At 39.4% G+C, this 15,682-nt stretch overlaps 1 protein-coding gene across 1 annotated transcript in view; it reads right to left on the bottom strand.

Moving 5' to 3' along the window:
* The window catches only part of SHISAL2A (shisa like 2A), a 33,353-nt gene that overhangs the window by 13,073 nt on the left and 4,598 nt on the right, over positions 1-15,682 (bottom strand). The window contains exon 3 of the mRNA XM_048498108.1: positions 10,446-10,585. Coding sequence (XP_048354065.1) covers positions 10,446-10,585 — 140 coding nt within the window. The remainder of the gene's footprint in view (positions 1-10,445; positions 10,586-15,682) is intronic.

Here is a 15,682-nt window from a genome sequence, read left to right on the forward strand (position 1 = left end):
TATCCTCCTATTCTAAATGCATTGCCAATACCAATTTAATGTTCATTTATATCGCGGATGATGCAGGCTTTTATTCCTTCAGAGATCTAAAGTGGAGCTGACCCCTTCTCCTATTTAGCATGATGCATCCAGTATTGTAAAACTAATAAACTGGAGATTAATTATAACAAATCAAAAAATTTAGTTTTTCCTCGACGGTTACACAAGTGGGAAGTCAATAATATTACCCTGGAGCAGGTCAAACAATTTAAATTCTTAGGAATCACCTTCTCTTATAATCTGTCTTGGCGGCCACATCGCAATCTTTCCTCAACTATGGCCTCCAATAGCGCTAGAACAGTCTCCCGTTTCTTCTACAACACAGGTAACAGATATATACCTGCAGCAGTTAAGGTATTTAATGCCAAAGTCGGAGCACAGATATTATACAGGTCCTCAATTTGGATATCTGCAGTTAATAAAACCATTAACACCCTAAAATCCAAATTTCTACACAAAATAATCTACACAAAAAAATCTAACTGTGTTCCCTTTGCTGCCATTTGCCTGGAAACGGGACAGATTACTTTTGAGACCTTGGCTTGGTTAAGAGCATTCAAATATTGGCTCAAAATCCATTATCAACACTCTTCCAGTTTCATTCACTCTTTTCTACAAGGTAGCAAATCAACGTTATGGTCAAATATTATCAAAAACAAAATTGAAACCATTGGCCTATCCTTGGAACCGCTCAGTATGCTTACCCTTACCGAGGCTTATAACACCCTGAAAGTGAAACTGCTTGATGTGGAATTTCAAACACTGATCAAGGCTGAGAAAAGGACATGTTCACCCCTTAATCTAGCAATACCCCCAATCCAAGGCCAAATGGCCAACTACCGTGTTTCCCCGAATATAAGACAGTGTCTTATATTAATTTTTGCTCCCAAAGATGCGCTATGTCTTATTTTCAGGGGATGTCTTCTTTTTCTGTGTTATGTTCATCGGGCATGCTTCCAAACAAAAACTTTGCTATGTCTTACTTTTGGGGGATGCCTTATATTTCACACGTCAGCAAAACCTCTACTACGTCTTATTTTCAGGGGATGTCTTATATTCAGGGAAACAGGGTATCTAATTAATCTGGTTAACCCAACACAATGGCAAGCCTTGACGCTTGCTAGATTTAATGTTATGCCTTCCTCTTTTTTGTGTGGCAGGTTCAATAATCTTGATAAAACTCAAAGATTATGTTCCTGCAACCAAACTCAGATTGAAACCATAGCTCATTCTCTTTTTCACTGCTTGAGAACCAAGGGAGTCAGAGGCTCATTCCGCACATGCAGAATAATGCACTTTCAAACTGATTTCAGTGCTCTTTGAAGCTGTGTGGAATAGCAAAATCCACTTGCAAACAGTTGTGAAAGTGGTTTGAAAATGCATTATTTTGCGTGTGCGGAAGGAGCCAGAGATAGATATGTAAATTCCATACCACTACTCACCATGGCCCCTGCTGATTCGGTTGCAATTCCAATTCTTCTGAATAATACCAACCCTGAGATTGTGGCAAACTTTCTCCTTGAAATAATTGAATGCAAATAATCCAGTAATAGGTCTAAGTATGTTTAGAGCATAAGCAATTAACTTCTCTCTTCCTTATTACGCCACCTTACTCTAATATTTGGATTGTTCAAAGGGATATTGGCAGATCCCTTTAACTAATGAAGCTTCTGAAAAAACAGCCTTTGTGTATAGTCTTGGTCACTTTCAATTTAAGAGAATGGCTTTTGGACTGAGTGGAGCCTGTAAGACTTTTCAGAGGTTAGTTGATAAGATTCTTGTTGGCTTAGATTATGCTTTTGGGTATCAAGATGATATAGCCATTATGTCTGATTCGTGGAAATCCCATTTGGAACATGTGAAAGTGGTTCTGCAAAAAATTCAAGAAGCAGGGCTAACGTTGCGACCTGACAAGTGTCAGTTTGGATGGAAGGAGGTAGTGTATCTTGACCACAATGTTGGCAATGGGCAGATTAAACCCCTGGAAGCCAAAGTTGCAAGTATAAAGAACTGGCCTGTGCCAACTACTAAGAAAGAAGTTCAATCATTTTGGGGTTAGTTGGATTTTACAGACAGTTCATTGCTGCACCTTTGACAGATTTATGTAAAAAGAAAGCTCCCCTTAAGATAATTTGGAATGACAAATGCCAACGGGCTTTTGAGGGAGTGAAAAATGCTATTGCAAATGCTCCACAATTTTCTTTATTGTGAACATACTGCTGCTATTGTATATATTGTAAAATTGTACAGTCTAATTTTCTGATGATATGAAAATGTCACTTTTGTTTCGCTGAAATTTTGGAAGCTATAGCTATAGCCCCAAAATTCCAGCTTAAGGGGAACAATTTATGACTGAATAAATTAAATAAAAATAATGAGTTAGGGTTAGGGTTAAGGAAAGGTATTGAGGTTTTGCCTTAACCCTTGCATGAACCCTAACCATAACTTTTTTTAAAAAAAATTAATTTATTCAGTCATAAATTGTTCCCAAAATTGTAACAAAAACCCAAAACCTGAAAATGACCATAGCCCTACACTCGGATTGCGCCCTAGAACTTAACGTAACACTAATACAAACATGAGCCCCTGCCGCTTGCCTTAACCCTAAAGCTAACATATTATTTGTATTTAATTTATATTTTGTTACAATGTTGGGGCTTAGGCAAGGGCAAGGCTTAAGGCAGAACCCCGAAACCTGAAACTGACCATAGCCCTATTATCGGACTGCGGCCTAGAATTCAACATAACACTTAGGGAAGCCTGAACCTCTTCCCTTCCCTTGCCTTAACCGAACCTTAACTTATTATTTTTTATTTAATTTAGTCATAAACTGTTCAAAAAATTGTAACAAAAATAAATTAAATAAAAAATAAGGGTTAGGGTTAAGGGAAGGGCAGAGCAGTGCAGTGCAGTGCAGGGGCTCAGGCTTGCCTTAGTGTTACCGTTGAGTTCTAGGGCGCAGTCTGAGAATACGACTATGGTCAGTTTCAGGTTTCGTGCTTTTATTACAATTTTAGGAACAATTTGTGACTCAATAAATTACATAAAAATAATAAGGTTGGGTTAGAGTTAAAGCAAAGGCAGGGGCTCAGTCTTCCCTTAGTGTTATGTTCAGTACTAGGGCACAGACTGAGAATAGGTCTATGGTCTGTTTCAGGTTTGGGTTACAATTTGGGAACAATTTATGACTGAATGAATTAAATAAAAATAAAAAGTTAGAGTTAGGGTTCAGGCAAGGGCAAGGGTTAAGGCAAAACCTCAAAACCTTGACCATAGCCCTATTTTCGGACTAGGCCCTAAAAATCAATATAACACTAAGGGAAGCTTGAACCCCTGCCCTTGCCTTAACCCTAACCCTAACTTTTTATTTTTCTTTAATTTATTAAGTCATAAATTGTTCAAAAAATTGTAAAACAAATAAATTAAATAAAAATAATAAGTTAGGGTTAGGTTTAAGGCAAGGGCAGGGGCTCAGGTTTCTTAGTGTTACGTTGAGTTCTAGGGCGCACTCCAAGAATAGGGCCGTGCTCACTTTCAGATTTAGGGGTTTTTTTACAATTTTGGGAACAATTAGTGACTGAATAAATTAAAAAAAATTAAAAGTTAGGGTTAGGGTTAAGGAAAGGGCAGGAGCTCAGCCGTGCCTTAGTGTTACTTTGAGTACCGGTGGCAGTGCAAGAACAGGGCTTTGGTCAGTTTTAGATTTCGGGGTTTTGGTACAATTTTGTGAACAATTTATTACTCAATAAATTAAATAAAAATAAAAAGTTAGGGTTAAAGTTCAGGCAAGGGCAGAACCCCAGAATCTGAAACTGACCGTAGCCCTATTCTCGGACTGCGCCCTAGAATTCAACAGAACACCTAGGGAAGCTTGAACCCCTGCCCTTTCCTTGACCCTAACTTACTATTTTATTCAATTTATTCAATCATAAATAGTTCAAAAATTGTAACAAAAATAAATTTAATAAAAATAAAAAGTTAGGGTTAGGGTTAAGGTTAAGGTTAAGGAAAGGGCAGGGGCTCAGCCATGTCTTAGTGTTACGTTGAGTTCTAGGGCGCACTTCGAGAATAGGGCTGTGGTCAGTTTCAGGTTTCGGGGTTTTATTACAATTTTGAGAACAATTAGTGACTGAATAAATTAAATAAAAATAAAATGTTAGGGTTAGGGTTAAGGAAAAAGCAGGGGCTCAGCCGTGGCTTAGTGCTACATTGAGTATTAGGGTGCAATCCGACAATAGGGCTATGATCACTTTTAGGTTTTGGGTTTTTGTTACAATTTTGGGAACAATTTATTACTGAATAAATTAAATGAAAATAAAAGTTAGGGTTAAAGTTCACCCAAGGACTAGGCTTAAAGCAGAACCCCAAAACCTGAATCTGACCGTAGCCCTATTCTCAGACTGTGCCCTAGAAGTCAGCATAACACCTAGGTAAGCTTGAACCCCTGCCCTTGCCTTAACCCTAACCTACGATTTTTATTCAATTCATTCAGTCATAAATTGTTTAAAAAATTGTAACAAAAAATAAATTAAAATAAAATAATAAGTTAGGGTTAGGGTTAAGGAAAGGGCAGGGGCTCCACAGGCCTTGGGAATTGTCCGATCAGACCATTGTGCCAACTATCTGTACATTCTGTGCAATCCCAAACAACGCAGAGCATACACTTTGGCTCATTTTAACGCTCTGCCTAACGCTATGACTCTTGGCAGGTACAATAACACTCCATATGAGAACAGGTTATGTCAATGTAATATGGCCGTTGCTGAGACTGTTCAACATGTACTATTGGAATGTCCAATATATGAGTCGTTACGCTCTATGTACATCTGTCCATTGATAGAGAGCTCAAACGATGTCAGGCTACCATCTGTTATGAATTTTCTACTCAACGGTTCCTGTGATCTCGTATGTGAGAATGTTGCAAGTTTTTTGAGGAACTATTTGGTCAGGCGCAGTCATTGCCTACATAGTAGTAACGGCTAAATTATTTTATGTGTGCGTGAATGTTGTGAACGTTCAACATTGTTTTAATGTATTTTAATGTTTTAATGCCTCTTTTTACTAACTCTGTAATTTATAATGCCAATAAAGGCTTTGGAATTGGAAAGGGCAAGGGCTCAGTCTTGCCTTAGTGTTACGTTGAGTTTTAGGGCGCACTCTGAGGTATATGGCTGTGCTCACTTTCACATTTAGGGTTTTTATTACAATTTTGGGAAAATTAGTGACTGAATAATTTAAATAAAAAATAAAAATTTGGATTAGGGTTAAGGAAAGGGTAGAGGCACAGCCGTGCCTTAGTGTTACGTTGAGTACTAGGGTGCAGTCCAAGAATAGGGCTATGGTCAGTTTTAGGTTTTGGGTTTTTGTTACAGTTTTGGGAACAATTTATTGAGGAATAAATTAAATAAAAATAAAAAGTTAGGGTTAGGGTTAAGGAAAGGGCAGGGGCTCAGTCTTCCCTTAATATTACGTTGAGTACTAGGGTGTAATCCGAGAATAGGGCTACAGTCAGTTTTAGGTTTCGGGGTTTTGTTACAATTTTGGGTACAATTTATTACTGAATAAATTTAATAAAAATAACGAGTTAGAGTTAAAGTTCAGGCAAGGACTAGTCTTAAGGCAGAACCCCAAAACCTGAAACTGACCGTAGCCCTATTCTTTTTTTAAAAAATAATTTTATTAAAAAGATGAAATTAATAACAATGCAACAAAAACCATTAAACCACAAACAGTTAAGAAATAAAGGGTAACGGGGAAGAAAGGTGCGTAAAAAAAACAAAAAATGTGTACAACAAAAATTATTACTGCTTAAAAACAGAATAATATTTAAAAAGCAATTTTTCGTGCATCTTGTATTGTTCTCTATAATGCATTGTTGCATTACATCTCGACTTCCTAGTCTTCACAAGAAATACATTACAACATGTAGTTTGTCTATTTTATAGCATAGAACAAATTAAAGGTATAATATTTCTGTCTTTTATAACAAAATAGATCTACTCTAAGTGATATTTTGCTGATCCTCAGCGTCTAATAGTACTAATGTTGTTGTTCTGTTATACGAAAGATATTCTAAATCTGCAATAAAGTAAATTCTTGATGCTATTCCTGCTAATCTTATTAACTACAAACACATTAATTTATAGATTTCTTAATCAAGGAAACGTGGCTCCAGTGGTGTTCCATTAGTTCTGTTTTCTGTTTTGACTGGTGATTTCTATCTTCTCTCCTTTAAGTATTGTTGTAGTGGGTTCCATACCGCTTCGTACCGTGTTTCAGAAATATTTTTCAAATAAGATGATAATCTGTCCATATTTCTGAATTCAATTATTGAGTCAATCCAGTCTTTACATTTTGGTCTCTTGTTCCCTTTCCAGTTCTTCGCTATCTGTATTCTTGTAGCCGTAGCAAAATACAAAAAAAATTAATATTTTTCGGCGCTACATTATCTTGAAACACCCCCAATTCTTGAACTGCGTTCTAGAACTCAGCATAACACCTAGGGAAGCTTGAACCCCAGCCCTTGCCTTAACCCTAACCCTAACTTACGATTTTTATTCAATTTATTCAGTCAAAAATTGTTCAAAAAATTGTAACAAAAAATAAATTAAACTAAAATAATAAGTTAGGGTTAAGGTTAAGGAAAGGGCAGGGGCTCAGCTGTGCCTTAGTGTTACGTTGAGTTCTAAGGCACACTCCAAGAATATGGCTGTGGTCAGTTTCAGGTTTCGGGTTTTTATTACAATTTTGGGAACAATTAGTTACTGAATAAATTTAAGTAAAATAAAATGTTAGGGTTAGGGTTAAGGAAAAAGCAGGGGCTCAACCGTGGCTTAGTGTTACGCTGAGTACTAGGGAGCAATCCGAGAATAGGGCTATGGTCAGTTTTAGGTTTCGGGTTTCTGTTACAATTTTGGGAACAATTTATTACTGAATAAATTAAATAAAAATAAAAAGTTAGGGTTAAAGTTCAGGCAAGGGTTAAGGCTAAACTCCAGAACCTGAAACTGACCATAGCCGTATTCTTGGACTGTGCTCTAGAATTCAACATAATAACTAGGGTAGCTTGAACCTCTGCGCTTGCCTTAACCCTAACCCTAACCCTAACTTACTATTTTATTCAATTTATTCAGTCATAAATTGTTCAAAAAATTGTAAAAAAAAATTAAATAAAAATAAGAAGTTAGGGTTAGGGTTAGGGTTAAGGAAAGGGTAGGGGCTCATCCTTCCTTAGTGTCACGTTGAGTTCGAGGGCGCAGTTTGAGAATAGGGCTGTGCTCACTTTCAGATTCAGGGTTTTTATTACAATTTTGGGAACAATTAGTGACTGAATAAATTAAATAAAAAATAAAGTTAGGGTTAGGGTTCAGGCAAGGGCAAGGGCAAGGGCAAGAGTTAAGGCAAACCCCCCAAAATCTAGGAAATTGACCATGGCATTCCTGGACTGAGACCTAAAACTCAACATCTTAACAGGAAGCAGAACCCTGCCCTTGCCTTAACCTAACCTAACAACTATAATTTAATCAGTCATAAATTGTTCCCAAAATTACTGCAAAAACTCAAAACCTGAAACTGACCAGAGCCCCATTCTCTGACTGTGCTGTAGTACTCAACGTAATTGTTCCCAAAATTGTAACAAAACCCCAAAACTTGAAACTGACCATAGCCCTATTCTTGATCAGCGCCTTAGTTCTCAACATAATACTAAGGCAAGTCTGAGCCCCTGCCCTTGCCTTAACCCCAACCCTAACTTTTTATTTTTATTTAATTTATTTAGTCATAAATTGTTCCCAAATTGTAACAAAAATATATTAAATTTAAAAAGTTAGGGTTGGCGAATGGAAACCAAGAACAGGGGAGGCACCAACTGAGCTTGCCTTCATGTTCGATTGAGACCTGAGGTAGCAGTCCGAACGCAGTCCGAAAATAGGGCTATGGTCAGTTTGAGGTTTTGGGGTTTTGCCTTAACCCTTGCCCTTTCGTGAACCCTAACCGTAACTTTTTATTTTTATTTAATTTATTCAGTCACAAATTGTTCCCAAATTGTAATAAAAAGCCGAAACCTGAAACTGACCATAGTCCGATTTTTGGACTCCACCCTAGGACACAACGTAATACTAAGGCAAGCCTCAGCCCCTGCCTTAACCCTAACCCTAAATTATTATTTTTATTTAATTTATTTTTTGTTACAATTTTTTGAACATTTTATGACAGAATAAATTGAATAAAAATAACAAGTTAGGGTTAGGGTTAAGGCAAGGGCAGGGGATCAAGCTTCCCTAATTGTTACATTGAGTTCTAGGGCACAGTCCAAGACTGGGGCTATGGTCAGTTTTCGGTTTCGGGGTTTTGCCTTAACCCTTGCCTGATCCCTAATCCTAACTTTTAATTTTTATTTAATTTATTCAGCCATAAATTGTTCCCAAAATTGTAACAAAAACCTGAACCTAAAACTGACCATAGCCCTATTCTCGGATTGCACCCTAGTACTCAATGTAACACTAAGGCACAGCTGAGCCCCTGCCCTGTCCTTAACCCTTATTATTTTTATTTAATTTATTTTTGTTACAATTTTTTGATCAATTTATGACTGAATAAATTGAATAAAAAATAGTAAGTTAGGGTTAAGGCAAGGGCAGGGATTCAAGCTTCCCTAGGTGTTATGCTGAGTTCTAGGGCGCAGTCCTTGGTTGCTGGCAATTGGGCTTGCTTCTGAGTAAACCCTCCTAGGGTGATTCACCAGTTCGAAGAGTTGCACGGTTGCTTCAAAGCAAAGCCACCGACTACCACCAAGCTTACTTGAGTAACGCGCACCTCGGAACCAACCGTTTTTTCTAAACTAAAACCTCATTATTCAGGTTAAATTGCCATGTTGGCACTTTGCAATAAATAAGTGGGTTTTGGGTTGCAATTCGGGCGCTTGGTCTCGAAAAGGTTCGCCATCACTGCCATAGAAAGAAGGATATAAAGAATTTAGCCTCCATTTGAAAAATATTCTCAGTGAAAATTTCACGGAGTACTGGTTTTAGCTGCCAAGAAGGTTTCTTTTCTTGGCACTGGAGGAGAAAACAGCTTTTCAAATAAACTTCAGAGACAGAGAACATATAAAGGTTTTTGTCAATAGTGTGCAATTAAATAATCATTTTCACATATTTCCTAGTAGTAAAAGGTTTTTCCCCAGATTTTGATTGATCACTAGTTATGTGACATCACACACTGAGCACATATGACTTGTATCTTTCAAAGGTAAATTCTTCCACAACCTCCTAGACTTAGGTGTAGCAAGAGAAAATGTTGCAAGGATGATTTTGTTTCCTACCGAACAGCAGTTTCCATGTTGTCACTTCATTTTATTTTTATTAACTGTCACAAAAATTTTAAGGTGCTTCTCTAGATTAGAGTCCACCTGCTCTTAACCACTACACTATGCTAGCTCTTGGGGGGAGGGGGTAAATAATAGGCAGATCCAAAGGTTGGGGAGAGGGATGCTAAGCAGATCAAAAAGTTGGGGGGGCTACTATCTCCTAGCGGCCATATTTTTTTGCTTTTTTCATGCCTATACTGCAGCAATAATTCATGGCATCGCTGATTTGATGATCCTGAGGCAAAGAGAGAGAGAGAGAGAGAGAGAAACCATATGCTGAAGGGGAGATTTGGCAACCTCACAGAGGGTATAAAAATGGTCCACTATTTTGGCAGGAAAGAAAGAACATTTCAGTATAATTGTGCTGTGAGGGAAGCTGACTCAGAAACATATCAACAAAAAATGTTGTAAAAGTGCTTTCAGGAAAAAAAATGGAGAAGAAGCTGCTTGGAAACATTTCTGGAGCAAAATTTGCGGGGGTGGGGGTGGTGGGGGGTGGGATGTGCAGAAGTTCATGGAGAAGTTTTATTATCATCCTGGAAATGCTGTAAGTGACTTGTGTGGAAAAGACCACAGTCAGTTTATGTCTATGGGTACTGGTTCAGGGATCTCCTTAAGGAGATGAAGGCAATATCTAAAATGTGTATTCCAAGAAGCAACGCAACAACCCTAAACAACGTGGAGATTTTTATAGTTGGCCTGGTGATGTTCTTGCTACAACGAAAGCTGGGTTGAGTGACTGTGTTATGGCCCAACAGGATTTTTGTCCTCCCTTGATGACTTTAAAAGTTGATCCTCCTTTTAATCCAGTTACCTCTAAAATCACAATCAAAGGTTGGGCCAGCATGAGCCATCTGTTCTTCGGAGGCTCCAAGGGATCTTTTTTTTTATTTAATGAGGATTGCCATGATAGATTGTGAGAGCCCCATAATTAAAACACTATAAATCCCCTCCCTCCTGCCCTCAAGTCACATCAGTGCTACTGCTTTATTTTCAACTGAGGAAATGTGTGTATACTCTTTGCTGGAGAAAGAGATTTTACCTGATGTCTGTAAACTTAAGCCTGTATCCAGTTTTCTGTGTGGCTTCGTGCTGATAAACAAGTAACAGAGAACACATACAGTGATGATAAAAGCCAGCAGGACCACTGCTGCGACTGACAAGCCAACAAGCGCTCCAATGCTGAGAAAAGAAAAAGCAATGATTTTCAGTGTACTGAATTGACCAGTTGTCAGAACACAAAGAGTATGTTTATGTATTCTTCAGTATTAATATTAATATATATTTAATGAAGAAATAGGGTTTTTTGATAATATAGAATAATTTGGTTTTTTGTGACATATGAGATCTGAAAATGGCAATTTTGTGACATACGAGATCTGAAAATAGCAAATTGCTTGACGTAGCTATTTATGTTAACTGACTTGAATGTTACTTTTAGCTAAACACATACTCCTTTGTTATTACTTTGAAATGGAATTAAACTGATTGACTTAAGAACCTCTCTTTTTTTCTCCTTTGCCCTTTGTCGAAGAGGGGTACCCTACACACTGAAAATAAGTAGGCAATTAATAATATTTTATATGAGGTAGAAAACTAGGCATGTACACTGATTAGACCTTTCAAAGTATACATTTTTAAAACTGCAAGCAAACAAAACCAAAGATTCACCATGTGGTAAAATGCCTCTCTCCATTGCCACCATAGGCCTCTGCTACAACTGAAGTCTGATGGTCTCAGCCAGACTCTCTATAAAAGTATCAGAATCTTTTCATTCTCTCAGCTCACAAAATTTGGAAATCTCTCTACTTAGTCATATTTCCAACTATGTCTTTATGTTTGTACGTGAGTCCAGTACTTGGGTTTTTCTTTGTAGTTTCAGAGACTCAAATGATTCCAATATCAGAACAAGATTTTTTAAAAATCTTTAAAAATACAGCATACAATCAATACATGAAAAAACGTTCAGATGAACAGCTTAGACCTAACAACTTTACAGAACAGAAAAAGTAAATATGTGCAAAAGGATCTTCTTTCTTGAAACCTAAATTTACTTCTGTGATGCTAAAGAGACAGGTAAATACAACTTAATGGTCCCAAGTCTATTACCTTCTTCTATAAATAATTGGTTAACTCTCTTCAGACCATGTGCCCATGGATGTTAAAGCCTACCTGCTCTTTTGTTTGTCTCTCAGAATGGCTTTTCCCAAACTCTCACAAAGAATGGTTGTATCTCCAGCCAAAGCATGGTTTCCTGTGGCTATCGCTAAAGCATGGCTGTGTCTCCTAAAGCATGGTTATGCCCCCTTCAATGAAACCCTTCTTGATTTCACCAAGATGAAAAAAGCTGAGGGATCCCATTGCTTATGTGACCATGCCAGAGACCCATCTGTCTTCTCAGGTTATCTAATGATAGGCTGACCAGATGTCCTGCTTTTGGCGGGACAGTCCAGCCTTTAAACAATTTGTCCTGCGTTCTGCGGGTTCTTCAAATTGTCCCGATTTTTGGGAGGCTGCCGCACTGCCTTTTGGGGCGCAAGGCAGTGTGGCAGCCTCTCGTGCACGCAGTCGCAGGAGCACGGCCTTCTGGGGCTTGTCGTTTGCCGCCCTGTGACAGGGCGGGAAACGGCAAGCCCCAGAAAACAATGTGCTCCTGCGGCTAAGCGCGCACGCGCGCGCGTGGCCGCCTGCCCCCCATCCCGGTTCACAAAGGTGACCATCTGGTCACCTTACTAATTACCATACTATTTTATATGTAATTTGCCAAACTTATATCCTGCTTTCCTGCCTTTACAAAGGCTGCAAAAAGATCTCAGTACAGTCACAGTTGGGGGGCAGAAGTGAAAGTAATTTTCTGCAGGTTAAAATAGTCCCATCCCCTCCTGGGGGCAATCCTGGAGACAATCCTCCTGGGAGCAGTTTTTGTTTCCTCAGTCCAGCTGGGCGGGGGAAGCAAGCAGGGAAAGAGAGGGGGCAATCTTTGGAGGTGTTCTTGCTTTCAGCTGACTTCAACCTCAGGTTGATCCCTTGGGTACACCTACTAAATTGATTTGCTTTGTGGAAACACTCTGCAGAGTCCTATCTCACAGGACTGACTTTCTTATTTATAATCTGAATTCCCCAGATAAGCCTCCACAGCTCAAGTGGCAGAGCAGGGAATCAAACCCAGTTCCTCCAGATTAGAATGCACCTGCTCTTAACCACTACACCACATTGAAAGTGATGCTGTTTCAGGGTGAGGGATAATCCACCCCAAAACAGCATCACTTTCAATGTTGTTTAACTAGGGATCCCAGATTCTCCCTTTAAGGTGGATTTAAAAGGAGAATTTGGGTTCTCTAGTTTAAACACCATTGAAAGTGATGCTGTTTGGGGGTGGATTCCAGCATCACAGCGGCTGCTGGGGGGGGGCGCAAAACTCAGATTTTGCACTGGGCTCCATTTTCCCTCTATACCTCTGCCCAGAGGGGAGGGGCAGGGGAGGGCAGGGCAGTCTGCCATCCCTGACCTCGGAGAGCTGCTTTTATAAACACTAGGCCAGGGGTGGGGATTGGGGAGGCGTGGCCATGCCCTAGGGGCGGGTGGGGGTGTGCCCCCCCAACCCCCCCTAAAAAATCTATACCTACGTCCCTGGTACTATCTGAACTTTGTAACTTGGAATGTACAAACTGAACATTGGATCTCCTGCAAGCAAGTACAGTTTCAACTATTAAGGCACAACCACTTTGCCAGATAATCCGTAGGTTGGAATAAGCATTATCTGGTGTACAAAAAGAGAAGATCCTGCAGGGAGCTGCAGGAGTTCAGTTACAAAGGATAGTGAGATCAGTGCCTTTTTTCCCGGTGTCATTCCTTGTCTGTCTCCAGATTTCTACTGTTAGGGCAATATCCTGCTTCTTCTCAAAAGTGCCACAGCTCGCTCGCTGGCTCACTCGCTCACTCACTCACTCTTTCTGTCTCTCAGCTAGTGATGTAGCTAGGATGTATCTCTTCCCTCTACTAGCAAGTAAGTTAATTTTGGAATGAAGAGTTCTCTGTACTTCGATAAGTTTTGCACACCTCAGTTGCGTTAATTACTCTGCCTTCCACCTTTGCTGGGTTTTGTCTCTCAAAATCACACTCTCCATTTAATTTAGATAAATTTATTGCTGTTAGCCACCTTATGCCCACATTTGCTCCTTCCTGGCTAACAGCAACTTGGAACAGGGGAAGTGTCAATATCCACAAAAGACAAATAAATATATTAGGCAAGAACTCCCTATCCCACTTACCACACCCCAATGTATAGCCCCAATCCAAAATCAAGGTCCTGTGTGGCTAAAACGTATATTTCAAAGGATCAAAGCTCTTCTAGCATATCATCTGATTGAATTACCCTGTGAGTTCTGAGCTAAACAAGGATTTCAATTTAGATTTTTCCAGATCTGCATGCAACATCATATCCAGTGGATCTAAGTAATATTCAGGTGACTTCAACCTGCTGGATGACGTCTAGCATATCTTCGCTTCTTACATTCTAGAAAATCTGCAAGGCAGTTCTATTTAGTCGGCATTTTTATGAGGATGCTTTGACTAAATGTATAGGCCTCAGTAGTTCATCACTGTTTGCTGAAGTTAGAGCCTGGGATATCCAGTATGGCTTACATTTATATTTTATTTATTTCATTCGATTTTATCTTGCCGTTTGTGGGTTTTATTTGTTAGTTGCTTCAAGCTATCTGGAGAAGTGTGACGTGTTTTTTTTAAACTGGTATAAAAACATCATGTTAACATGAAGTTAAAAGTAAGAAAAGGATAATGCAGTCACATTTAAATCTTGTTTCTAAATTTTCATGTGAAGGCTTCCTTAGCAAGACATTTGCTGGCTGAAAGATCCTGCCAACTTGTGGAATCCAGTCCAGCAGAAAAATGTAGCCTAAACTCATATATTCAGGACATTAAAAATATTTTCAATTAGCAAAAGCATTTAGAGAAATATTCAATATCCAGAGAAAGTTATTAGCAAAGCTGCAATCTCTCATGCACTGATTAAGCAGGCAACCTATTTGTGAAAAGTTGCATTACTGTGGATTGTCTGGAATGTCACACATAGCATGCAACTCCATGTAAGTAGTGGCAAAGAAACCAAAGTAATGATATTGAGAAGTAGAGGCACAGGCCAGACCCAGAGAGAAGCAGCAGGCAGTAATTGGGAAGAAATTTTCTCCCACCAGAACTCACCCATTTAGTTTTCAAAAGGAATTCCTGTATGATGATGATGAAGAAGAAGAAGAAGAGGAGGAGGAGGAGGAGGAAGAGGAGGAGTTTGGATTTATATCCCCCTTTCTCTCCTGCAGGAGACTCAAAGGGGCTTACAATCTCCTTGCCCTTCCCCCCTCACAACAAACACCCTGTGAGGTGGGTGGGGCTGAGAGAGCTCTGAAAAGCTGTGACTAGCCCAAGGTCACCCAGCTGGCGTGTGTGGGAATTCCCCAGATAAGCCTCCACAACTCAAGCGGCAGAGCTGGGAATCAAGCCTGGTTTCTCCAGATCAGAGTGCACCTGCTCTTAGCCACTGCTCTTAGCCACTACGCCACTGCTGCTCCCTGTACTGCGAGATGTTAGGCAACCACCCCAAGTCTGTATCACCAAACAAGTCTATGATCCCTTGACAGTGACCATATTAATGTTCTACTTCCCTGATAGTACAATTCTATACCTGAGCTAGATCCACTGGGTAGGACAGGATTACTTTGAAACCCTTTGTGCCAACACAGTACAATATTATGTGAGCAGGAAAAAAAATTACTGCCACATAGCAAAACCCATGTTGCTGGCATAATCCTTATGCTGCAGGACTCCACCAATCAAATAAGGAAGGAAGCAGAATGGGCAGATTGGGAATTTGGCAGCAAAGGAGATAGGATCACTCAAGCATATAATAGTATTCCTGAAACAGAGCTATAGTAAATACACTCATGATAGAGAGCTCCAGATAACCGCTTCACCCATTTTTCTCTGCTCCTCACCCTAAAGGAGTATACAATTCCAACTAACTCTGCAGGCAATCACAGCACAGCTGTAACAGTCCCAGAACTGGAGCATAGGCCTGCAAGTCAGTATTTTCTAATTTTCATGATCACAAAATAATGCTTTGATTATGTATTCCTGCATTGCAGGGGGTTGGACTTGATGGCCCTTGGGGTCTCTTCCAACTCTATGATCCTAATGGTCTACTTTCTACACTGATTAATAAATGCTAAAGCGAGTATCATCTGAGGTCAGTGAATGGTATTACAT

The sequence above is a fragment of the Sphaerodactylus townsendi genome, linkage group LG05 (assembly GCF_021028975.2).
Source record: "Sphaerodactylus townsendi isolate TG3544 linkage group LG05, MPM_Stown_v2.3, whole genome shotgun sequence".
Classification (NCBI taxonomy): domain Eukaryota; kingdom Metazoa; phylum Chordata; class Lepidosauria; order Squamata; family Sphaerodactylidae; genus Sphaerodactylus; species Sphaerodactylus townsendi.